A 27470-nucleotide genomic window follows, 5' to 3' on the forward strand; every position below is an offset into this window, starting at 1 on the left:
AAAGAATCTGATTGGCTTGGCTTCTGTCAGACTTTTACCCCTGGATCTATCTATCCCTGAATCTATCTCCACAAAGGCAGGTCTCTCTTGTTTATTACCATATTACATGTGCCTGGCATAGAGTAGGGGCTCATTAAATATTGAACGAATTTATGTCCACCTAATCGAATAAGGGAATTGGCCATGGTCAGAAGAGAGAGACAGTTGATACAGACACAGCTGATGGGGGCTCACCCTGGGGTGTGGAGTCCATTTCCATGGTTGAGGGTGAGGCATTCACCTAAGGAGATAAGCTCTTCAGCCTCTCCTTGCTCTACTTTCCCCTCGCACCAGGAGCCTTTGGCCTTCTTTCATCCCTCGAAACTGCCAAGCTCTTTCCAAACTCGGAGTCTTTGCATAATGCTATTCCCTGTGCCAGATATGCTCTTCTCCACTGTGCTGGTTATATATTTATTGCCTCTCAGCTCCAAATTTGTCCTTTTTGCCTGTTTTGTGAAAAAAATATATGAGCCCTTTAAATAATTTTTGTCAGCTGATATATTAAACTTTGTCAGTAGAGGGAGCTAGAGAGACATTACAGGAGACAAAAGGTTTTCCTTTCAGGTTCTGTGCTTGGCAGGCTTCTGCAGCAAGGCCAGCAGCTTCTCCTGGTGCCCATCTTGGGCAGTTTCGTAGCAGAGTGCCTCCTGTGAGATACCTCACCGTGAGCAGCTTTCCCAGCACCTTGGAGGGCAGATTTCTACCAAGTCCCAGAGGGTAGAGTTCCAGCAAGTTCCACTGGTGTGAACTACTCTACTAGCCAGCTACCCACAGCCAGGAGTTCTCCAACAAGGTCTAGGTCTCTATCCCAAGAGTAATGACTGCCCCTTATCTCTGCTATTCCTTTATTCATACTTCTTACTAGCTAATCCATTGTGACTTCAATCCCGTTAATAATTCTTTTTTTTTTTTTTGGCCGTGCCTCGCGGTGTGCAGGATCTTAGTTCCTCAACCAAGACAGAACCCACGCCCCCTGCAGTGGAAGTGTGGATTCTTAACCACTGGACCACCAGGGAAGTCCCTGTTAATAATTCTTTATATCAAACTTTCCCTGTTCAAATGACCATGTAGCTTCTTTCTCTTGATTGGACACAGACTGGTATGCACCCCTTCTCTTCACCTAATTTTATTTATCCTTTAGGTGATAATATCATTTCCTCTGAGAAGACTTCTCTGATATCTCAAACCAAATCATCCCTTTTCTTTTCCTTCATAACATCTTCCACAGTTTTAAAATTATGCATTCATTTGTGTAATTATTATGTCTCTGTCTTCTCCCACTAGGTAACAGGCTCCAGGAGGGCAGTGATCATGTTTATTTTGTTTACTGCCATAAATCCAGTGCCTATTATAGTGCCTAACCCAATAATGGGTCATTAAATGAAAAAGACCTCATTTATTGAGGTCCTGTTACATTCAAGTCACTGGTGGGAACTAAAAAAAAAAAATAGAACTCAATCCCTGTTCACAGGGGGTTGACAAATTTATATGAAAGAATAAGACCCACACAAAAAATGTAAAGCAGTAAAGGGAAGGTTTCAAAAGAATGGTATAAGTTGTAAGTACTAGTAATTCAGAGGCAATCAAGAATTTATTTTTAGAAAGACTTTGTATTTTTGGGTGGTTTCCCTGGTGGCGCAGTGGTTGAAAATCCGCCTGCCAATGCAGGGGACACGGACTCAATCTCTGGCCTGGGAGGATCCCACATGCTGCAGAGTGGCTGGGCCCGTGCGCCACAACAGCTGAGCCTGGGCTCTGGAGCCCACGAGCCACAGCTGCTGAGCTTGCGTGCCACAACTACTGAAGCACGTGCGCCTAGAGCCTGTGCTCTGCAACGGGAGAAGACACGACAGTGAGAAGCCCATGCACCGCAACGGAGACTGAACACAGCCAAAAAACAAACAAACTAACTAACTAATTAATTTAAAAAGACTGTATTTTTTATAAAATCCCTAGAAATTAATTTCTTCTTAGCTAATTGGATTTTATCTGTTATATATCAATTGGGAGGAAAATGGTCCAAATGAGATCAATTATTTATTTTAGAAGATACTTTTTGGTAGGTTCATAATGAGTTATTAATTTCAATCAGTTTGTTTTTTTTTTTTAATTAATTAATTTATTTATTTTTGGCTGTGTTGGGTCTTCGTTTCTGTGCGAGGGCTTTCTCTAGTTGCGGCAAGCGGGAGCCACTCTTCATCGCGGTGCGCCGGCCTCTCACTATCGCGGCCTCTCTTGTTGCGGAGCATAGGCTCCAGACGCGCAGGCTCAGTAGTTGTGGTTCACGGGCCCAGTTGCTCTGCAGCATGTGGGATCTTCCCAGACCAGGGCTCGAACCCGTGTCCCCTGCATTGGCAGGCAGATTCTCTACCACTGCGCCACCAGGGAAGCCCTCGATCAGTTTTTAAAATCTAGCATTATATTTGTATTTGCTCTATGCATTGTAGGTTTCCTAAAGTAGAAATAATTAACTATAAAATTGGAGAAATTACTCACATTTCCTCTTTTCTGGGACTGGGTCTCTGGCTTTAAGCCCTTTCTTCAGTGTGCATTGGTGAGGGCCGGCTGTTAGCTGTTTATATCTATGGTGAGGGTCTTCTACACATGCTTACTTTGGTATGATTTTGGACAAATCACAGTATCACGTATTCTAGGATTTGGAGCAGTTAATAGTTAAACTCTGTCCAGTTTCTTCACCCGGAGATGAGAGGCTGTACTATATGTTCTCAGATCCCTTCCAATTCTCTCTGAAGACATGCACACACTTACTATCAGTTGAGCAATAATTCCCAGTGTCAGGTATGTTTCCCGCTGAAATTCCATGGTTGTTTAATGAATCTCTGGAATTGTAAATTTTATTTAATATATATACTTAGTGAGGTTTGGCATTTTGAGATGTCAAAAGCTTATAAGAATTTTGATTCTTTAGCCCACATTGATCACATAATGCAACCTTCCTGGCCTTCAGCTTCCTGATTAGAGAGTAATATATTGACAAGATAACATGAAGTTTTTGTTTAATTAATAAACTTTTCCTGAGTATTTATTACATATCAGGCACTGTAGGAATCCCTGAGGATACAAAATTAATACCTGATTCTTGCTCCCTATGTTTAGGGAGAATTGAAGGAGGAAGAAACTGGTGTTACAAAGGTCAGCTAGAAAGCCATTGTGGTCAATTACACTATTTCCTTATGTCAACTGCCAAAAAAGTGCACAACGTGAGAGTTGTGAGTTAAGTTTTATTTGGGGCCTCATGAGGACTATAGCCTGGACTGTAGATAGCTCTGAGGAACTGTCAGTGTATATATGATTTTAGTGAAGGGGGATATGTGCAGTCAAGCACACATTTTGGCAGAAGGTTGCTGCTAGTCACGAGGAGCAGATGTCTCCATTAATGATTTTACTGGTTTTCTAGAAATGAGAAGACACAAGAAATTGGGCTCACAAAATCTTCTCCTGAAAATATATAACTATCTGAAGGTCTGTTCTGCAGTTTTTCCCAGAGTACAGTGTGCCTCGTTTCTGATCTCTACCCTGAACTTCTTTCAGAGTGTGTTGAAGGTCAACGACTACAGTGGCTAGTGACTTCATTCTTGTAGAATGGCAACAGATGACAAGCGACAACTTTTAGTTGGCACCTATTTTTAGTATTTTCTATTAAATAAAAAACTATTTTCCATAAGAAAGAAGATAGGATGGAGATTATTCAAGATATACTGTGTCAAACTGAAAAACGAAAAAAACGAGTTAAAGATTTGTTTGACCAGAGGCAAGAAAATAGGGACTGCAAAGTGGAAGTTAGACTCCTGAGTGCTTTGAAACTCAACAGTTGAGAGGATGAACTTTTCACACGAAGTGCTTTAAGGCAGGGTCTTCAGATGTATGGCAATAGAAATTTTTGTAAATGCAAAATTTTTGTACTATTGGACGTGAGATGATGATGAATATGTTAAATGTGAGCTAGACAGAGCAGACCAGAAATAAAACAAACCCAGCTGCTAAAATTAAACTTTAAAAAAGCGACACTCAACCGCTTAGACTGGGAATTTCCACCAGTGTTTGGAGGTCCCCACCTAGACGCACAGTAACCTCTTAGAGATTTGGATGTTCTCCAGGAGAGCCAGTCTTTTTTTTTTTTTTTTTTTTTTTTTTTAACCAGAGAAGGAATGATTTACTACTTGCAGCAAGGAGGGAGAACACCAGGGATCTTTCCCAAAGCAGTGTCTCCCAGGCTTTCCATATTTTAGGCAACCAAAACCAGACAGTCCTATTTTCAGACTTTCCTGTCTGCTCTGTTGACTGCGGCTGCAGCGCTGGACACAGGGCAGAGAACAGCCAGCCACTGCGGCACTCTCTAGTCAGAGACCCGCCAACCCCCCCCTCCCACCCCCACCCAGAGATCTGGCTTCTTATTGGATCAGCGTGAGGACATGAGCGGCTTCCGATTGGTTTAGAGGAGGGGAGGTGCGTCCTGACGTCACGCCCGCCCCAAAAAAAGTCGGCCTGCTGCTCAGGGTTCTGGAGAGAGAATTCCGAGAAGGAAGAAAATAACCCGGAACAACCTGTGCGGGCCTGAGCCTGCTCCCTGTTGGAGCTGGGGTCCCCTCCCACCTATCAGGAGACCTCCACGCCCCCACTCCCCGCCGACGCCGGGGTATCAGGTGACCGCAGGCCGGCGCAGTCACGTGGCTAGGCGCGCCCGCCCGTTGTGGCCATGGCGGCCTCAGGCTCCAGTGTGGTGAGGCGAGTGGAGGAGCTCGGGGACCTGGCTCAGGCCCACATACAACAACTTAGTGAAGCCGCCGGCGAAGATGGTGAGGGAGCCGAGGAGAGGGAGGGAGGCGGGCGGGCGGACGGTTGTTCAGAGCTGGCGGTCGGCGGCCGTAGGGGCTGAGGCTGCGGCCTGTTGTCCGTGTTGATCCCAGGCCAGGACTGCCGAAGGTGTTGCCCTTCTGGCCCCCGCTGCGGGGTCGCTGGTCCACCTCCAAGAACTCACAACGCCTTAAGGCAAGGCGTTTGCTTCGCGACCCCGTTTTTCATAACCCATGAAAAGCGCTGAAATCTCAGTCATATCAGTTCTGCTTGTCTTTAACTGTCTCGGTAGCAACTGGGAGAAGGGCAAGATCTGGATGGAAATACACATGGAAGTTTAAATGAATGGTTAAAGTTGGATGATGGTACGCAAATAAGTAATGGTTTTGCGTGTAGTACAGATAGCTAGGCGTGTATAACAGTTCGACTTTTTCATTGCTTCGTTGTAAATTTCTGTGTTATGTTTTGGGTTCTAAACTCAGCTGTAAACAATACAGAAGAGGTTTACATTGGTATAATTTAGACGATTCTCTCACATTCATCACCTCAGGTCTCAAAAGGGCCCTGTCAGTACTAGAATACTTTTTTGGAAATGTCTAAGCGGTTTCCTTTGAAAAACTGACGGAGAATTACTTCGACTTTTGTTCTCTTTCAATACTTATCAGCTGCCTGTACGTTTCTACATTATTTCTTTTTGAGTTTTGCACTTTTACTACAGATAGACAGTTTTAAAAATTCTTGAGGACTGTCTCATTGTCATCGAACCCATAGGAAAATAGTAGTGGAACGTTTTCCCAAGCGATTGAATAGTTGGTGAATTTATTGAATAGGGTCCATGATAAAATGGCTCTAGTTCCAGTGAAGATTATTTGCTGGATTTTCTTTTCTTAGGGGTATGTTTTTAAAAACCCACAGACTACCCTGAAGCTGTTTTCTTTTTTGGTTTGTGGTAAGTGAATCACATGAATAGTTAGTTCATGGACAGTAGTAGCTGTACCTGGAAGTGTATCTAAGTTACTTCTAAGTAAGCTGTTCAGTGATCTCCACCCCACTCCAACTCCATTAGAATCAGTCTAAAGAGATCAAAGAATGTATGTTATTCACTTACCATTGAACCCAAAAGCCATTCTCATTTTCTAACGGAAGAGTTCTTTAATCCAGTCTAGAATGAGGGCTGAAAATAAAAGTAAAGTGGTATATATTCTTGTTTGGAGGCTTTAAAGTTCTGAAGTGTACTGGAATTAAAATAATAGTGGTCCACGTTATGAGCGATTCATCAGTATTACTAGCAAGATTTTCTTATATTTATGATGTTTAATTAAAACATGGTTGCATGTATTTGAATTGAACTTGTGTTTTCCCATAGCACAAAAATAATATGCGCCCAAAATTTGTCGTTTAATGATATTTATATTAGGTTATAGGGATTGATAGTTCCTGTTGTCTTTAAATTAGATCAGATACAACCAGACACTAGTCCATCTAAGAATACTCTCCTTTTTACCTCTGGTCAATTTTTGTTCATTTATTTCTCATGGTACAAGCATAGTATGTTTACTTTATGGAAATATACCATGAGAGGGACTTTTTCCAGGGACTATGTAAGAATCACTTGTCTTTGCCTTGTCAGTCACTGCTTTGAATGGTTAGGAAAAATACTACATTTCATAAAAGTTTTCTAAAATTGTGAGCCATTATCCCTCCACCTCTGTAATTATGTCATGAATTCATATGAGATACTCCTTCAGCAGTGGTTCATTGAATTCAGTGCAAGTCTTTACATTTAAAACAATCCTGCAAATTAAGAAGAAAGTATCAACTCAGTGTTTTAAGAAGTACCTAAGGAGGACCATGTTTCATACAATTTAGTTCACAATAGAATTTTTTTTTCTGAGCTGTGTGGATGATCCTTCTGGGCTGAGGAGAGATAGGAGGGCAGTGCTAAAGAACTAGTTTTCAATTTAGGTGAATAGTGGACCTTAAAGCGGTCAGAATCTGGTTTAGATACAGGTTAGGCTTTACCAGGGAAAACTTAAAGTCATCGTATTATTGCCAACAGACGCAACTTAAGCTGGTGGTGCTTTCGTTCCAGCGCTGAGCAGCTTACGTACCTGTGTAGGTGCTGAGGCTGGATCAGATGGACCCTCACCAAGTGCTACATTTTCTGTCCATTTGCCAGTGAGGGGAAAAGGATATATATTTCAGGAGGAAGCCACAGAGGGGCACACTTAGGAACTTAAGCGTCTTGATGGTGGGCATATTTAAATTTGGCTACGTGAGATGATGCAGAAGTGTGGATGGCACCTTGGTATGGACACATTGTAGGTTAGGGAGGAAAAATCCATAAGAAAAAGTGAAAACATCGAAGCAAAGGGAATATGACATAAGAGAAAAGGAAGAAATTAGACAATGTAGAGGGGGAGTGAGGGGGAGTTGTTTTTAAAGGGTATATCAGAAGTATTTAGTTTGATTTTGTCTGGGTTTTGAAGGCATTAAGTAATTTGTCCCATTTCTAGGTTTTTAAAGGAGTAAAATATTCAGGAAATTTGTGTAATTTTAATTGTAACAGCTATTTGCATACATAAATACATAAACACAATTATAAAGTTATAATTGCTCAGAGTGCTTACATTTTATGAGACATTTGATTTAATCAATCATGTTATTTTTTTGGAGACTATATTTATGAAGTTATAAGTTTTTAGTGGAAGTCCTTTCTGTAGATTTATGTATATTATTTGTACTATTCCAATACAAGTTTTAAATTTATTGCTTAAACATTTTGAGTATGTCAGCATCATAAAAGAAGCATTATGAAAATACAGATTGCACTTAAGAAGTGGCAACTGAAGCTACAAAGTTTTCAGTCCAGCTTTCAAGAATAAATTTCCATGATAAATTTAAGTACGATTAGGCATTATGATGTACTTCATGTTTTACAAAAGATATTATTACCATGCTGTAATAATTTCATTTCATCATTTTAGATATGTAACTTTTTTCATTTAAATGACACTCTGAAACTATGTGAAGTAATCCTTTTTTTTGTTTGTTTGATTTTTTTTGAAGAAAAATTAAGTCTTACTTATTTTTAAAACCAAACCACTAGGAAAACATAACACAGTCTTGAAACAGCAAACAGACATGCTATATTATCATTTCAAGTAATAAGTTGGTAAAAACACAAGGTCCTTAATAAAATGATAAGGTGCCAGAACTGGGGCAAGAACAACGCAGGTCACAAAAGTGGTATCTGGTAACGGAGGGCTGTCCCTTTTTTTGCCCTAAAGGAGTCACAGCTCGCCCCTGAGTTGCTTACTTTTTCTCCTTTGACCTTCGTGTTGCCAGGGGATTGTCTCAACAGAACTCTGTTATTATAGGGGGCAAAGTAAGCAATACTGGGTTTAGGCTTTCATTCTATTTTGTTTTATGAAAACAAGATTTTTCCAAGGCCAGTACTTCATAACTCTTAATTACGCAGCTAACAATTCCTCTTTTGCTGTTCATTCCTCAATACTAGCATATAGCACAATCAAAATCCCCTTTCCCTTCAAGGGTGAGTATCACTGCAAGATTGTCTTGTCACTCAGCTGACTCTGCTGCAGACACCCTCAGGGCCCATCATGGCTGCCAGTTAGAGGGAAGGTTTGCTTCCCCTACCAGTGTGATAGCGCTTCTTATATTTTTGCAGGGTCTCCAGGCTGAAAGATGTAATATGTGAGAACTTTAAGAAATGTGCATCCACATCTTGATGGCCAGAAATGAATATCCGCAAGGACCCTTTCAAAGTTTTTATCCAAACTACCTCTCCCAACTCTACATCTTAAAGTAACTTCATGCCCTTGTATATAAAACAAAACCAAGCAAAACAAATCCCCAGAAACCCCCCTTTCCCCTTCTAAATTAGTGACCTCATGGATTTTGTTTTATTTCCAGTTTGTGGAGAATGTTGTAGTGATCCTTCTCGTTAACAGGAGGTTGGCAACAAATAGAAACACCTCTCCTCACACTCCACCCGATCATAAGCAGATCAGATGAACCTGCCAGCCTGTTGATATCTGTGTACTAAGAGAATCTGGTACCTTGGAGTGCTGTGGTTTGGTACAAGGGAGACTCCCTGTTGCCAGGATAAGCACTTGCCACATGAAATTCAGGCTCACAAAAACTCTCCTGTGCTATCTCTGACCCAAATTTTAGCACCAGGTTTTTTCACTTTCTAGGATTCAAACACAAAGGAACCAGTGTCCAGAGGCAAGTGACATAGGCCTTAAACTTGCTGCCATCCTTAATTTCCTCATTCATAAACTTTAGAAAACCCAAATCCCCATTCCTCTTTTTAAATAGATTCCTGGCTTCAGCCCCGATAGCCAATAGCAGACGTCTGTTTCCCAATGGATGAGAGAGACTCCTTCATCTTGGTCACGGTTGGGATGAGGTTTATGTGGTCATCCACGCACTTGGTGACGCAACTCTCCTGCTGCCGCTTCACCTGAAGCTCTTTACTCCCCGCATCTATTGAATCTTTGGCTTTGTCGTGGCAATGCATGGTGCACCATTCCAGGTGGTCCTGGAACTTCTCCAGCTCGCTGGTCACCAGGGCCTGGGCTTGAGCCAGAGGTGCACGGCAGCGCGCAATGCACTGGGGCACTTGCTGCGTGGGCGCCTGGCTGTCCTCACAGCAGGCGGCGCTGCAGCGGAACGTGAGGCCCTGCATCTTCCGGATGTTCTGTCTCTCCAGACTCTTCACCATAGAGTCCACCGCCTCCTGCGCCCGGAGCTGCTGCAGCTGCGCCATGACGACCCCGCGCTGCTCCAGTAATCATGTTTTTATCTCTTATAGATCACTTTTTAATTCGGGCCTCTGCAGCTCTAGAAAAATTGAAACTTCTGTGTGGAGAAGACAAAGAATGTTCAAATCCATCAAATCTTCTTGAACTTTACACACAGGTACTGAAACAGATGAGGCTTCTGACGTTGTTGAGGCAGTTTGCTTATTTAAGAGGGTTGACTCCAAAATTTAGGTGTAATGAAAGCAGTTTATTCTCTATTTAAAGTGTTTGTGTTAAAAAAACTGTATGTATAAAGCATATAGACTTGAAGCTGTAAGGCAGTAAGTATCCTTACAAAGAAGAAAAGTTTATTGGATGTGTTGATAAAAAAGGAAAAAAATTTTGCAGATAACAGTATTGCTTCCCTTTATAGATAATAAAGCAAAACACTCAAATGTGCAATTTCCAAGGTGTGAAAGGTTAGTCAGAGGGAATGGAGGTTTCTATAAGGGCTCTGATTATTTTTTTTTTTCCCTGAAATTCACCTTTCCTTTGGATTCTCAACTTGACTACCTGTGCTTTTGTTATGCAAGTCCATAAGATTTTTCTGTTCCCCTCTTCTTTTTTTACTTTCCTTTCAAATTCAGACCTTTCTACAGATAAGATCTGTTTTCTCAGTTTTCTCAAACACTGCTGAGGCAAGTGGACACTAAGAAACATAATTTTGAGGGACTTCCCTGGCGGTCCAGCAGTTAAGGCTCCGTGCTTCCACTGCAAGGGGCATGGGTTCGATCCCTGGTCAGGGAACTAAGATCCCGCAGGCCGTGCAGTGCAGCAAAAAAAAAAAAAAAAAAGAAAAGAAACATAATTTTATTATAGTAACTAACATTTGTATAGCACTTTATAGTTGACAGAGTGCTTCATATGCCCTTACTTGATTGCCAAGGGATAATAAAGATGAAGTGGTTTATAGGAAATAGAGTAAACTTAGTCAAGTTTCCAAAATGCACATTCATAGCACTTAGGTGCCTGACACTCTGCTTTCTGTTACGAGGTACATGGAGATGGTTTCTGCCTTCCGATGTGGTTGAATGAGCCTGTAACAACTACCCACAAACAAACCCCTGAGAGCTGTTACAATTTGCGAGAAATTTGCCTGACTCTCTTATCTTTCAGAAGGTTCCTTGCTTGTCTCGTTTCTTTCACATGGGAGAGTTCTAAACATTTTAACTTATTTCTAAGAATAAGGCAAAAGAATTAGAAATATAGATTAAAATTCCCCAAACCCCTTTGGATCTTACTTATGGTTCTGAATCAACAGGTCATTTTCCTTAGGATGATGATCTCTCCCTTCCTGGCTTAGGCCTTCTGCACAAGAGTACTTAACACTTAAGTAGTGCTGTGTGCTAGGTAATGTTCGAAGTGTTTACATATGTTAATTCATTTTACCCTCAAAGCAAGGGACTTTGAAAGGCATTTGGATCAGTTTCTTCATTTTGTCAATGAAAAAACTGAGGCTCCAAAAATAAGATAAAATATGACTTGTCTTTTGTTAGTTAGGTAGAAATGATACCAGAACTCAGTTTCCTTAGTCTTATTCCAGTAGATTAAACAAAGAAAAAGGATCGGGTAGTTTTAAAGTGCTGGCGCTTCATTTGAGAAACAGGTAATCCTTTGAAGATTCAGTATACAAAACTAGAGGTAGTGACCTTGTCTTGATGTGGCAGGCATTTAGAAAATGTTCAGGAAGTATATATGTACAAATAGCAAAGACTATAATAATTAAACTTTTCATAATTATATTGTATATAGTTAGCTTATCTGAATTAAAACATAAATACCCATTTTACTTTTTGAGGGAAGCTAAATTATCTTAATTCAGTATTTTAGAAAAATCCTATGAAATTTGCTATAAAGTTCATCTTAGATTATATTTATAGCTAGATATTTTGACTACTTCTTAAATTTAAATACTGTGCTAGAATTAAATGTCAAAATAAAGTATCTATATATGTAAGATTAAACTATAAGAATTATTCATTTGAGTTGAAATCATTTATAGTTTTTTTTCTCTTTTACTTCAGGCTATTTTGGACATGACGTATTTTGAGGAGAACAAGCTAGTAGATGAAGATTTTCCTGAAGATTCTTCACAAAAAGTAAAAGAGTTGATCAGTTTTCTTTCAGAACCAGAAATTTTGGTTAAAGAAAATAATATGCATCCAAAAGTAAGTTTTGCACAACTATGAATTATGGTGGAATGCGGCTGATTCCTGCTGTATTACCCTTTAGAATCTGTATTTTTTTTTTCTTAAATGTATCTTTGTTTTAAATTAAGATTGAAGGAGGGACATAAGAGAGTTGAACATTTCAGACTGATGTCACAACTCAAGTATCATATTTTTGTAAATATGTTTCAGAATGTTTGTTTGATGGAATTATATTGTAACTACAGTGCCTAGTAATTTTCTAAACATACACATTTGCTGTTTCTGCTCCCTTTACTTTTGCAGATGCTGTGTTTTCTTGAAGGTCCCTAGTAACCTAATACCACGTCTCTCATCCTTTCAGTCTTCTTCTGCCTGGACATTTGTTGCCTTTCTTACCAATGATCACCCCATCCTTTGGAGACCCTGCATGCTCCTCTTCATCTCTAAGAAGCCTTGCTCTTGCTCTTTTTCAAGCATCTCCCCTCTCTTCCATTCTGGAAACATAGGCACTCCCCAAAGATATCTCCTTAATCCTCTGATAGTCTGTAGTTTGTCTTTGCTTGACAACTTGTTTTTTTTTTTTTTTTTTTTTTTTTTGTGGAGATGATCATTTTATTTATCAGAAAATTGCAGCAGTGGTATTCATTTAATTAAGAATCTGGTACTGTGGAAGGGAAATTTTGTGAAGTTTGTAATATCGCAGACAAACATGAATTCAAACGCAAAAGAAAATTGGTTACGTATCTAAGGGTCAGCTTCTTTTCCTTTGACCCTCTCATTTTACATGGTTTTTTTTTTTTTTTTTTAAACATCTTTATTGAAGTATAATTGCCTTACAATAGTGTGTTAGCTTCTGCTTTATAACAAAGTGAATCAGTTATACATATACAATATGTTCCCATTTCTCTTCCCTCTTGCATCTCCCTCCCTCCCACCCTCCCCGACAACTTGTTTTTACTGCTGTCTCTATTTAGATGATTCCAAGATTTTTGTCTCTAGCTTTCAAGCAAATAATTTCTCATCTTGAACTGTCCGCTGGCTTTCTCTATGTAGATATCTTTGTTGCTCTTTGTGTTTATCAGGGAATGCTAACTGTAGAAACAAATAATCCCAAGTTTTAAATGATACCACATAGTAAAAGTTTGATTTATTAAAATTGTTTTTGTGTATATCTTTTCATTGTTTTATTTTAGCAATAGTAGAAATTGTTTCAAGTAACGTATATTTCTGAAAACTTATTTTTTCCGTCAGATTATGGAATACTTATATTTCAAATATATTAGCGAATTGGCTACTAAAGTACTTGAATATCAATTTTCTAGAAATATTTGTAAATTGGAGTAGTTATTTTAATTTTCATGTAGCAATAGATTTCTATATTTCTAATTGATTCAGAGTAAGGCATTCCTGTGTAGGTTGCTAAGTAAAGAGCAAATTTTGTGAAATGAGTATTTTTAATTGCTCAATATTTTGAAATTTAATTTTGGTTTTTATAGACACGAAGTTTCTCTTTTTAGCTATGTCTTTGTTGTATTTCAGCACTGCGATTTGCTTGGGGATGAACTCCTGGAATGTCTCTCTTGGAGACGAGGAGCCCTACTCTACATGTATTGTCATTCTCTGACCAAAAGGAGAGAATGGCTCACAAGAAAATCTAGCTTGCTTAAAAAGGTGAAAAAGCATTCCTCATACATTTTTGATTGTTGACATTTGTAGGTTTCCAGAAGCTGTTTAGTACAAGATTAAGAGTAGAGGAATCAAAGGGCCTGGGTTGGCATTCCAGGCCTGTACTTACCAGCTATGTAATCTTAAACAAATTGGAATTACTGTGAAGATTAAATAAGATAACATGTGAAAGCCCTTTGTAAACTGGGAAGTTTTATATGTTTTTTTTTAAGTTCTGGATTTTTATTTTTTATCGTGCAAGATAGATAATCTATATTAATTTCTAAGTATATTTTTGGCCTGAAGAAAACAAACTTGGTTGTGAGCCTCTTTCTATCAGCAGGTCACTCCTAAAGATCCCACATGACCCTGCTCCTAGGAAATGGTGGCCCTCTGATTCTTCTTGACTCTTCTGGCCAAATCAGTAAATCCAAAGATCCTGTCTTAATATTTGTATCACTAAGGATCCTTCCTAACTTAGGTTGATTGTACACATGGTTTATGTGGGTCTGCAAATGAGAGGTCACACTTACAGATGTAAAAGTTTGATCGTAATATTTCTAAATTGTAATAAAGTACATCCATATTTTTAACGAGTTTTTTAACACATCTTTATTATCTTTAACCTTTTCTTGCTCTGATGACATTTTTTTTTTAAATGTCAATCAATTTCTTATTAATTTATTTATTTTTATATTAATTTTTGGCTGTGTTGGGTCTCCGCTTCTGTGCGAGGGCTTTCTCTAGTTGCGGCAAGCAGGGGCCACTCTTCATCGCGGTGCGCGGGCCTCTCACTATCGTGGCCTCTTTTGTCGTGGAGCACAGGCTCAAGACGCGCAGGGTCAGTAGTTGTGGCTCACGGGCCTAGTTGCTCCGCGGCATGTGGGATCTTCCCAGACCAGGGCTCGAACCCGTGTCCCCTGCATTGGCAGGCAGATTCTCAGCCACTGCACCACCAGGGAAGCCCTCTGATGACATTTTTGACAAGTATATTACTGAATCATGTGTTCTTGGTTAATGATTTCTCTTTTTTTCCCATGCTGTTTTACTAATTGGAGGGTTATACTTATAAAAGTTTTGGGGTAGTAGGTCCTTATATTGTAATATAATAATCATATGATATATCTGTATATTAGCCAATACTCTCTTGAGTAAAAATATTAACATTTGAAGTTTCTACAGCTCTGCATCTGATACTTGGATTCTTTGTCTTTGACTTTCATTTAGTACCTTGTTGATGGAATCAGTTACTTGCTACAGATGCTGAATTTTCGGTGTCCCATCCAGTTAAATGAAGGAGTTTCTTTCCAAGACCTAGACACAGCTAAATTACTGAGTGAAGGTAATGTGATCTCTTTTTGTAGTTTTCTAAGTGTTTGAAAGCATTTTAAAATTTTAAGAAGTTTATTAGATTTAACTTTGATTGAAATAAATTTCAGGTTACATTATAGACAAAAAAATAATAAAAGGACTTTTTAAACAATTAAAAAATCTTCTCACGTAATACAGAAAAATACTGCTAATCTCTGCTTAGTAATTTAGGGACAGTAATATATCATGTTGCTTTTACTTACTTTGCATCCCCACAAAGCCCTGATCCTGCTCTAGGTTCAGCTACTTGTAACAGAGACTGGAAATAACTTTTATTTTTATTTTTCAAATATTTATTTTATTTATTTATTTGGTTGCACTGGGTCTTAGTTGCGGCAGGCGGGCTCCTTAGTTGTGGCTGGCGAGCTCCTTTGTTGCGGCATGCAAACTCTTAGTTGCAGCATGCATGTGGGATCTAGTTACCTGACCAGGGATCGAACCCAGGCCCTCTGTACTGTGAGCGCAGAGTCTAAACCACTGTGCCACCAGGGAAGTCCTGAGACTGGAAGTAACTTTTAAACAAGGAGAAATTAACTGCTTTTTCACTTCATAAAGGTCTAGAGCTGGTTATGGTAGCTTTATGGCATCATCAGGTTCCTATCTTTTTCCTCCTTCGTCTTTCAAAGTGGAGCCCTACAGCTTCAGAAGGAGGCGAGTTATATAGAATGCATGTAAACAGTACTTGCCAGAGTTGTGCAACATGCATCCCTGTTGAGGACATTGCTTGCATTCTCAGTATCTCAAGATGCTGCTGGAGCTCCTTCCGTCTCACCTGTGTTTCAGTCCATAGGAATGGCAAAAGGATGTTTCTTTCAGCCAAGTCTTTCTTTCATCCTTCTCAAGTTTGTTACAACACTTAGAACACTTCTACCTACATTTCACTGGCCAGAATTTAATCATATAGCTACAAGGGAATCTGGGATGTATAGCCCTTTACATGATACATTGCCATCCCAAATAATGGCTTCATATAGCTACAAGGGAATCTGGGATGTATAGACCTTTACATGATACATTGCCATCCCAAATAATGTCTCTTTACTAAGAAAGAAAGGAAGAATGAATATTGAGTGGTAACTGCTAGTTTCTGTCATAAACTTATATACACTTAAAAATGTTAGGAACTGGATATGGAGCATCATTTAGGTTTTAGACTGAGGTTTGAGAGGGAAGAACCACTTACTTTTAGCGTCTCTTTTTACAAATGGAAGAACTGAGGTCCTGATAAGCCTGATAAGGTCACATAGCTGGCAAGTGCTGTTATATTCTTTGTGTAAACTTTCTTTTATTCTTCATCTGAAATTTTGGGGAAATTTTGATGGGGAAAATTCAAACATGGGGAAGAAGAAGAAAACTTCTTAGGGAAAATTCTGTGTTTTAATTATATAAGTGTATTTTACTTCTTCCTTTGTTAGCTTCTGTAGGCTTTTCCTTTCTATTAGAAAACATCACACAGAAAAAAAAAACACCATGATTTAAGAGCCATTAACATATGACTGGCTACTGTTGTCCAAAAGTTGTTACCTTCAGTTTACTCAGGCAAGTAGCTTGTCCTGAAAAAACTTGTCATGAATATAAGGTGCTCCTTCAGTGGGCATGATGTTTTGACAAACATGGGGTGTTTTGATTTATTTGTGGGAAGTATTTATTCCAGGTAACTAGTGAACCGATTAGCTGCATTAAAAATGATCTTTCTAAAATTTCCTCACCCACATGGATTGATTTAAAAGAAAAAGCAGAGATGGGCATTAAAGCTTATTTAGAACCAAAGAAAAGGGCACAAGTCACCAATTTCCCTTATTCTCCCATTTCTAGTCATAAAGTCATATATTCTCAGGGCCTAGAATTTTTTTATCACGATGCTTGTGATACTGGTGTCTTCTCTTGGATTATAATTGATTACACTCACCTCTATCTTCCATTGCTTCTTCAACAGGGGAATCAAAGGCACAGAAAGGGTCTCTTTTTTCCAGGAAACAACAAAACAATATCAACTCCCTAGCAGTTTTGCCACAGGAGTCCGTCCTCTTTTGGTGCTGACTTCTTGCTCTCATCTAAAGCAGTTTGTTCCTCCCTACTTCATTCCTCAAGATGTAGATTAGAGGCCAGGAAGCCTACTTTTCATAGGCTAAATTACTCTTAAGGCCCTGGTGGAGTGGTTCTAATTTTTTTTTAAATTTTTTGTTAGCCAATATAAAAAACATAATTCGGAATAATTCTTAGTACCAATTAGAGAGAAAAGTTCTATGAATCATCAAAATATTTTTGTGGCCAGATCTTAATGATAATTTACCTGATTTTACATAAAACTCAAAACAGTGTATACTTAGTATGATTTTTATTTCGTTTTCCAAGGTGAGATAATCATTTTGTCCTTTGATCATTACCTGTATGCCATTAAATTTTCAGCTTTTAAAAATTACCAGGTAATGTATTCAGTAAATCTTCTTATCTCATTTCTATGGTTCATTCTTCTGTGGGCCCTTATAAAAATAGCCTTGTCAGGATAACTCTGGGGTTAACTAGGTTAAAAGATTGTTCAGCTGTGCACATCCTTGGGTTATGTCCTTTTTATGCCACTAAAGAGCCCCCTTCCCAACAGCCTTTGGCTCATAGCTTAGCCCAGAACCTGGATTTCAGGTGGCTTAAAGGAGCAGCTCTGAATTGACATCACTAATTGCCTGGGTAGCTGGTTTAAAAATACAGATTTCTTTTCTTTTCTTCTTTTTTTTTTATGTTATCTTTTTTTTTTTAATTGAATTTATTTATTTTTGGCTGTGTTGGGTCTTTGTTGGTGTACGCAGGCTTTCTCTAGTTGCAGCGAGCAGGGGCTACTCTTCGTTGCGGTGCGCAAGCTTCTCATTGCGGTGGCTTCTCTTGTTGCGGAGCACAGGCTCTAGGTGCACAGGCTTCAGTAGTTGTGGCTTGTGGGCTCTAGAGCGCAGGCTCAGTAGTAGTGGCGCACGGGCTTAGTTGCTCTGCAGTATGTGGGATCTTCCTGGACCAGGGCTCAAACCCTTGTCCCCTGCATTGGCAGGCAGATTCTTAACCACTGCGCCACCAGGGAAGTGCCCCAAAATACAGATTTCTGTGTATCACATGCAGGTTCTGATTTAATATGTGGAGTTCAGGAATCTATTTTTATAACCTACCGTAATTATGTTGTAGTCAGATTTAGACATCACTGCTTCTAGAGAATGCCAGTCTGGCCACCTTTTTTTTTCCTGTGAAAGTCATCTTTCTGCCATCACTTTTACTTCATGGGTTATTCACCCTCTTCCTCCCTGCACCCCACACTCTCTTGATGTGTTCACCAAGGATATGAGCAGTGCAAAGTGAAGTATTTTATTGAAAACAATGCTGAGCATTAGCAGAAAAAATACCAAGGAAAATTTGTAGCAGCAAAAAGACTATAGCTAGAGAGTAATGGATTCCTTGGGGGAGTACAGAGGGAGAATGTGTAATTTTTATGTTGTTCATTTCTTCCTTTGGTATTTTAATGCAGTACAGTAGTTTAGCATCATCTATGGACCAGCAGCCTCACCCTAGGTCCTAGGACTTTGTTAAAAATGCAGATTCATAGACCCAATCCCATACCTGAATCTGAAAGTTTTGGAGGTGGGGGCCCAGCAATCAGCATTTCAGCCTATCCTCCAGGTAATTCTAATGCAGGCTAAAGTTTGAGAACCACTCTTTAGCATATAGCTATTCATTCTCTCCTCAGAAACACCTTTCCAAAGGATATCTGTGTACCTTGTTTAACCATCACTCCTTGTTAATATAAAGGATGAGGCTAACTTAGAGTTGGGCACAAATTGGATGCCAGCTCTCCCTTAGCAAACACTTCTCATCTTTCCCAAGTGGCTTCATTTTCTGGGACTTACTTCAGCTCCTCCTCCTAAGGCTCTAGTCTGCTTAAAAGTTCAACCTTCTCTTCATTTTTGCTTCTATCTCCTTACTCCCCTCTACCAGTCTTTTGAGGAATAATTATGGTGTAGGATCACAAAAATGAAAAAGGATATGAATTCAGTGAAATGTCCTATCTAATATGAAATATAATTCTGCAGTGAAAATCGTTAATTTGGAAAAAATAGCAAACTATTCCTTAAGAAAACTCCATGAAATTAAGGAAGGCATGTGGAATCTTGATTTTTGCAAACTGGGGCTTAAAGAGCTTTGGTGAGTTGCACAACGTCAATAATTTACACCCAGATCCTCTTGATTCTAGGTCTGTTTCTTTTTATATTCTAAATAACATCTAATGCTATTCCAGCTTTTTCTCTGAGGTTTATGATCTTTTAACTGTGAAGAAATGAAGTGACAAGAAGTGATTATGGGTAATATGCATTGTACTTACTGAGTTGTTTTATACATAGAAAGCATAATTAATAGAGTATAGCCCATCGTATTTTCATGAATGCAAGCCTCAGATTCTGCTCTTAATTATTTCTTTTGTTGATATAACAGTGTAATGAATCAGTTCGTCTGCTAAGCTAATTCCTTCTCTTGCTACTATTTATAAGCTGAATTGGAGGTGAGGTGAAGGGTTACCTGTAGGGACAAACTCTGAGACTACCAAAAACTTGCAATAGATTCAAGTTAATACAAACTATAACAGTTTTGGAAACTAAATTTTTCTTCTATTTTTATATCTCTAGTATTATCATAGTCATTTCTGATGAGCCATATTAGGTGAGCAACTGAGATTATGATGCTCATTTATTTGAGGTAAACTTTTCTAGTCACACAAGTACCTGTCTAGTAGAATAGATCATTTATTTGTATTTTATGACTTGAAGAAGTTAGTCATATAATTTAATAGCACTTTATGGTTTATGCATTTTTATTTTATGTGTTCCTTAAGAAAATTCCATGAAATAAGTAGGGCATGTGGAATCCTGATTTTTACAAACTGAGGTTTAAAGAGCTTTGGTGAGTTGTACAAAGTCGATAATTTATCCCCAGATCTTTACAATTCTAGGTCTGTTTGTTTTTATATCAAATTAATATACTTTGTGTGTCATAAATGTTTAATTATATAATCACCTTCTTCCATAATAAGCACGCTTTCAACTTTTGATGGAAATCCTGCAATGTATTCCTTTTTCCTGGGAACATAAAGCATCTTGGATACAATTTAACATCTTTGGTAATTTAGAATCTAAGGGACATGATTATGCAGGATCATCTCTGTACCCTGCTGTAGAAATATAGGAACTGTATTACTGATCCTGAGTATACCCCTAAATAAAAGTTATGTTCATGCATGGGATTGAGGGAATCTCTGAGTACTCTGAAATTGTATGCAGAATACGGGATGTACGTTCTGGGAGAGGTTCCATCGATTTAGATTAGATTCTCAAAGAGATCCTAAAGAGAACACCAGAAAGATTAACACACTGACCTATATGATTCTTTAAAAATAATTCTTTTTTTGGGGAGGGTGGGATTGGGCCTCTTTTATAGATAAAATAGAGATAGAAGTGCCGATGGAATGAGAATTGTATTAGTGATATTTGGCTTTTCTAAGTATAGCTGTTAAATGAGAAGGGAAAATGCTTAATGACGTGAAAGGATTTTATTAGAGTGTTAATCACAGGGGTTTCTTTTTAAATTCTAATCTCTCAACTTAAATGACTTTCCCAGGAATATTTAGTGACATTCATTTGCTGGCTATGATGTACAGTGGAGAAATGTGTTACTGGGGATTGAAGCATTGTGCAGATCAACAGCCAGAAAATCATGAAGTGGATACTGCTGTTTCTGGAGCAAGCTACACTACACACAAAGAACCTTTGGATTTCCGAGAAGTAGGAGAAAAAATTTTGAAAAAGTATGTATCTGTGTGCGAAGGACCCCTGAAAGAACAAGAATGGAATACAACAAATGCAAAACAAATTTTAAACTTCTTTCAGCATCACACTAACTAGTAAGTTCATCTAGTCCTTTTCAAACAGAAAAACAAAAAGGCTCAGGAAATGGAAGTTCCAGAAAAGAAGATATATTGATACTGAATTTAGGAACATTACACTACATAAAAATAGCCAGCATGGTTACCCTTTTTTAAATGCCATCACCATCTTTCACTATATATTCTTTTTTTTTTTTTTTTAAGATTTTTTTTGATGTGGACCATTTTTAAAGTCTTTACTGAATTTATTACATTATTGCTTCTATGTTTTGGTTTTTTGGCCGCGAGCCATGTGGGATCTTGGCTTCCCGACCAGGGATCGAACCTGCACCCCCTTCATTGGAAGGCAAAGTCTTAACCGCTGGACCGCCAGGGAAGTCCCTCACTATATATTCTTAAACCTGTGAAGGAATGATTCTTTAATTTCTAAAATGGCATTTATGTTATTCTAACTCACTCTGAACTACAGATATCCTGTAACTAATACTAAGGAGAAATCCAATTTATCTCTATAAAGATTTTTTTTCTATTACTTTAGATTTTTTTTTATTGTGGTACAATATACATAACATAAAATTGAACATTTTACCTGTTTTTAGATTATTTTTTAATCTCCCTGTCTTGAAGTTTGCTACACTTCAGAGATTAAAATCAAGTCCCCTCTTTGCTTTGTATATATGCTATAGATATAAAAATTGGCAAAATGAAAAATTGTGACTAATATCCATGTACCATTTCCAGAATAAGATAAATAATGGAAGACTCCACAAAAGAATTTTTGTTTGTTTCACCACGTACTAATGGCATTTAAAATTTTTAGTCTATTAGGCATTTTATAAAAATTTCAAAATGATTTTCCTATTTTGTTTAAAAGAATATGCATGGTTTATTAAATGAGTAATGAAGATGAAACCAAGTTAGGTTAGTCCGCCATTAGTCTTATGTCTTTAGAGCACATCTTTTCATGTTTTGAAATTTTAATAGTTTTTGTCTTTAATTGTAGGAGTGAGTGTTAAAGGCCAAGAGCCCAACCTGGTATCTTGCTGACAGTCTTTCTGTCTACCTCAGTTCCTGTTGTCGTCTTGGGATGATCTGTCTGATACCTTGCCAATATCCTTCACCTCTGGGCCATTGACTTCATCACATTCCAGGAACTTAACTCCCACGGCCTCAACATGAATATCACCATCCTGAGTTTCTCTTTCTGAAATCTTAAATTTCAATAGCTAGTGACATTCTTATCTTTCCAGTTTTTTACTTCCTCATTTTGATTGATTCTTCTCTCTTTCATTTCTTTTCTATCTCTTTAGCTTCCTCATAGCCTCCTCCTCTTGCTGCCCCCTTTTCTCCTCACCATCAGCCTCTTTCAGATTTTCTTCCTTCCCTGTCCAGCCTTGGCCTTATGGGGCACCATATGACGTGCTCTCCACAGTCCCTTCAAATCCATCTTCCCCTGGTCTTTCAACATAATCATTCTGCAGTCCCTCAACATTGAATTAATCCTATCGTTCTGCCTTCTTTTTTGGGATGCTGAGTTCCATGTGAAGTTCCTGCAGCTCCTTTAAAGTGGAATCACTCTAAGTATCTTGCCTTCAGCTTTAGAAGAGCCCTCAGCGTGAGCCTTTTGTCTGTTACTAGTGTGGCCCCTGTCCCTTTCCCACTGTGGCTAATCCAAACCTCTGACTTGCCTCATCACTTTCCTCTGGCCCTTTGTCCCCTCCCCTAGCACATGGCTCTTGGTCCTGTCTTACAGAAAATAGAGACTATGAGGAGGTCAGTGTCTGCTTACCCGCTTTGCCCTACTCATTTTCCCCCTTTTTAGAGGAGAAGAGGTATCCTGCTCCATGTTGAAGACTAGTCTCCACGTTTCCTCTCTGCCGGCTCCCTCATTTCCCCTGGGGCTTCTCTTTTTTTCTGCCAATATCCTGTACTTATTGCTCTTTTCCAGAATCCTTTTTTTTTTCTCCCTCTTCTCCCCTTTTTCCTTCCTTCCTTACTTTCTTTCTCCCTTTTTTCTTTTTTACTTACTCTAAATACAGTTGACCCTTGAACAACACAGGTTTGAACTACGTGGGTCTACTTATACGTGGGATTTTTTCAGTAGTAAATACTACAGTACTACACAATCAGCGGTTGGTTGCATCTCCGGATACAGAGGAATCGCGGATATGGAGGGCTGACTAAAAGTTATACTCAGATTTTTGACTGCCAGGAGGATTGCACCCCTAACCCCCTCATTGTTCAAGGGTCGGCTGTACTTTTATGTGATGTCATTGATAGCCATGGCTTCTATCACCTGTAATGTTAGGCTGACTCCCAAACCTGTAGCTTGAATCCCAGCTTCTGCTCTCTAAACCTTTCTAACTGCCTATTAAATATCTTCACATAGACATCCCGTAGTAATTTTAAATTTGATATGTTCAAACAACTAATCCTTACTTTTCGTCTAAAATCTTTTCCGGTTCATGTTTTCTCTTTTTTCGATCTTCCACAAAGCAGGGCAACACAGAATGCTGTAACCTACTTTCTTCTGCCTACCTTGCCAGCCTCATCTCTGCAGCTCTTCCTGTGTGATCATATTCTAGTCCAGTGTTCCTTAGTCTCATTTTTGATCAACATTCTGATGGAGCTGCTTGGGACAAGGAGAGTCTCTCCCTATCTCTGCCTTTGTCTCCTTGTTTATCCTTACACAGCTAAGAAGATTTTTATTTAACTTAGCTTTTACAAGTTTTGCTATGAAAATACCTTCGTGCTTTCTAAGTGTAAAGGTTTAAATCACAGACTGCCCACCCTCACCCCACCCTTTCTGGAGAATCATGATCAATCACACGTGTACTAGTTCCTTCCCCAATGTGCTGTGTGTTTTTTTCCCTGAATATCCTCGTTACTTCTGGCTGGAACGCTTTGCCCTTCTTTGTAGTCAAGTGAATACCTATTTATCCTTCAGGACTCAGCTCCAGTGATATTGGATCCATAAGGCTTTTTCCAGCCCTTTTCAGTCAACGTCACATGTTACTCTGCTTCTGCTCCCTGAAACTTCCCCAACCCATGTTATCACACTGATCACATTGCTTCATAGTCATTTTTCTTATGAGTTGGCAAACTCCATATTTTAAAAATTTATCTTTATGCATAGTGCTTAATGAATGGTGAGCCCTTGGTAATGTTTTTTGAATTAATAAGAGGCATGATTCTTAAGTGCCGAAGTCTGCCCCAAAAGGGTTACTGCTCTTGGATTCCAAACTGCCGTGACCTCTGTACCAGTGGTTGACAAGGCCAAGAGGGAATTACTCCTCAGAGGAGTAAAGTATTATTTAGATCTAGAACCAGAGAAAAGTAGAGAGCTTTCTCTTCAGAAGCTGGGAACTCCATTTTGTCTTCATGACCTTGTGAACCACTTGGGTCTCTCACTGGTTGGTACACTAATGGCAGTACCGTTGGGTGCTTTTCATACAACTTTTTCATCCCCCACACAATTGGAGAATAATTTGTAGACCATAACAGTTACAATGCTTTTTACTGTGATGTATTAACAAAAGAATGGGCAGTACATTTTTGTATGTGTTAAAGCCTGCTATGTAAATTCTGTTCCATTTAGAATGGATTAACTTCAAGATACCAAATACTCCACATAAGGAAAGTACTATAATTACTATAATTCACTCATCAACAACTATTATGTGCCTATTACATGCTAGGTTTTATCCTAGGCACTGAGTATATAGCTTTGTAAAACACTGGAGTTTGTTTTCTAGTGGAGGAAGTTAACGCATTTTAAGAAATAAATGTGTAGCTTGGTGAGTGATGAGTGCTAGGAAGAATAAAGCAGGGCATGGGGCTAGTGTGACTCGAGAGGGGTGCTGTATTATTTAGGGTGGTTGGGAAGGCACCTCTAAGCACCTGTCTACTTCAGCATTTGGGTCTACCCCTCTGGTTGAATACTATTCAATGTGCCATTGCACATTCAGTATATTCATGAAGTTTCTCTTTCTTATGGAAGTTTTGATGCTGAATTAAACAATGAATCACTACCTAAGAAATTCTCATTTTGATCCCATTTAGAGGGTTTCTCTCCAGTGTGGGCCTTACTAATGGGTAAGTGATAATCTAAAGACCTTGTAGCATTTATTACACTTGGAGTTTCTCTCCATTTTGAACTCTGTGATGGTTACTAAAACTTAAACTCTGTTAAAGGATTTTTCATAATCCTTAAATTTGTATGGTTCTTTTCCACTATGAATTTTCTCATGTTATCTAGGCTTTGAGACTTAGTTAAAGGCTTGTCTGCTTTGCTGCATTTATAGGGTTTCTGGCTACTGTGAATTGTTTGATGCTGATTAAGGTCCAGATCATGAGTGAAGACTTTCCCTTATTTGTTTGCATACAGTAGAGTGAGGTGAGAGTCATTGGCTAAAACCCCACAATAAAATTTACATTCCTGCCTTTACAATCAATCCCACCGGGAATTCTCTGATGTTCATTAAAGTGGGAGATTCATTTTAATGCCATTTTAAAAAAACCCACAGCTGGCTTATATGCTAGTTTTAGATTGCTTGTCACTCTTCTCTCTCCACCTTCCAGGGCTCCTTTTCTGACTCCCATAAGGATACCCCTTCTGCCACAGAATACAGGATTCCATAGTTCTCTAGTATCACCTCCTTGTATTATTTTTTTTTAACACAATATGAGCTATCATGTTATGGAAGTATTACATTAACATACATTTAATGTATCCACAGTTAAAATATGCATTATGTATTCGTGCTGCTGTTGCTTACTGTTTTTAGTTTTCCTACTTCTAGTGAAAATTTCCAACTAAAATGTTTTGGAGCATATAAAATTTTTTTAAAAAAATAAAACCATAGTCCCATATTTGTATCTTTGTTTTCTTTTATATCTGAGTGTTGTGTCAGAATGAAAACTTTTATCATGTTAGTTTACGATTTGTAATGAAGCAGGACCCTATGGGGCCTTTCTGGGACAGATTCCCCCGCTCCCCCCATGTCCTCCACCTGCCTCTTGTTTATAGAAAAACTTTAGCCTCCTAGACTTTCCCCAGGTTCCAAAAATAAATTTAATCAGAGAAGTGAGAAAATGCAGAAACAAAGGAAAACAGTCAAACAGGACAAAATAATAATGGTTTAACCATTAACAAAGTCAAGGACCTTTTGCTCCTCCTCAAGGGTTATAGATAATATTCTGAGCCATATCCTTAGAGCTGTTTTGCAAATACTGAAAATCCCACCAGGTGGAAGAAGTTAACTATATGCTGCCCACAAGCACATAGACCCCAGACTGGTTGGAACCAGAAGGTTGATGATGCTGACTCCCGATTACCTCACCACCAACCAGTCAAGAGTGTCCACGAGCTGGCCATGCACCCTGCAACCCTCTCCCTCGCCCTGTCTTTAAAAACCTTTCTCTGAAAGCCATCAGAGAATTTGGGTCTTTTGAGCATTAGCTGCGCATGCTCCTTGTTTGGCGCCTGAGGTAGTTGCTGCACTTTCCTTCACCACAACCTAGTGTCAATAGATTGGCTTTACTGCATGAGGGCAAATGGACCCAAGTTTGGTTTGGTAACATATTGACAGTATTATTTCTTCTGGTCCTGATAACTTTCAGACAGGGTGGTTTAGTGGTTAGGAATATGGGTAGAGGCCTGATTAAATCCCAGCTCTGTTGTTTCCTAGCTGTGTGATTCCATATAAATTATTTAACCTTTCTGTGCCTTAGCATTTTATTGTTTAACACAGGAATAATAATAATATCTACTTCACAGGTTATTGAATAAATGAGTTAATGTTCAAAGTGCTTAGTTCAATGCCTAGCACATGGTAAGAGCTCAAAAGAGTTATTATTATTTTCCTTAATGGCCAGTTCTATGTATTGGGATACCTCATTCATCATGCTGAAAAATACCATAATGCTACATGAACCAGAATAATTGAGTGACAAACTCTTGTTCTGGCCAGTGAGCACTCACTGCCCTTTGCTCAGTACAAGTGGTGGTGGCCATTCTAAATGGGAAGCAGTTTTCAGAGAAGAAATCACTGGCTGTATAGGCATCTTAAATGTTTGTAATAAGTGTGGCTGGCAGAAAACCTACAATTTTCAGAAGTTTTTCAGCCTCAGACTCCAAATGTATATATACCTGCTGTATATGAACTTCCACATTTACCAATCAGCTTGACTGATTGACTTGGCTTCTGATCTCTCTCTTACCTTTGGTCTCTTATCTCACAAGTCAGATGCATTTAATTAATATTAGTCATCTAAATATTATGGATACCCTATTTAAAAATAGATTAAACTGGTAAATCCACATGATTGAGTAGCATGTAGCTTTAAAAACCAAAGAGGAATATTTCTGTAAAATGCTATGGAGTGGCCATATTAAGTGAAAAACAAGGTGAAGGTGTATAGTACTATTTATTTAAGAAAGAATATAAATGTGTGTGTATAATCTCGTTTGCTTATATTTAAAAAAAAAAACAACTTAAAAAAAATAGTTACCTATGGTGGAAGTGGGAGATGGGGGCAGAGGAACCAGTTGGAGGGGATCAGGGTGGAAACTAGACTTCTCTGAATATATGCTGAATTTTGTATTTTTTACATCAGAATTAAAGAAAACCCCTAAAAATCCAAAGCAAAATGAAACAAATGAGCTGTAATTATGTAGCCAGTTGGTGG

General features: G+C 38.7%; 1 protein-coding gene and 1 pseudogene across 4 annotated transcripts; one reads left to right on the forward strand and one right to left on the reverse strand.

The window, feature by feature from the left end:
• Positions 1–4541: 4541 nt before the first annotated feature.
• On the forward strand, positions 4542–25652 carry RIMOC1 (RAB7A interacting MON1-CCZ1 complex subunit 1). Of its 3 annotated transcripts, none has more exons than XM_082380980.1 (7): positions 4542–4856; positions 9695–9801; positions 11708–11851; positions 13373–13504; positions 14726–14840; positions 20516–20798; positions 21784–25652. In XM_082380980.1, coding segments are annotated over exons 1-7 (882 nt in total). In that variant the 5' UTR covers positions 4542–4756; the 3' UTR covers positions 21785–25652. The 3 variants fall into 3 exon arrangements, with proteins under 3 accessions (XP_082237106.1, XP_082237107.1, XP_082237105.1); XM_082380981.1 differs by having other exon boundaries at positions 20516–20702; XM_082380979.1 differs by having other exon boundaries at positions 4543–4856; positions 20516–25652.
• LOC309623796 (protein FAM136A pseudogene) lies at positions 4874–9685 on the reverse strand (annotated as a pseudogene). The gene has a single exon. The product of its transcript is annotated as a protein FAM136A pseudogene (transcript).
• Positions 25653–27470: the final 1818 nt, after the last annotated feature.

The sequence above is a fragment of the Balaenoptera borealis genome (genome assembly GCF_965194805.1).
Source record: "Balaenoptera borealis genome assembly, chromosome: 2".
NCBI lineage: Eukaryota > Metazoa > Chordata > Mammalia > Artiodactyla > Balaenopteridae > Balaenoptera > Balaenoptera borealis.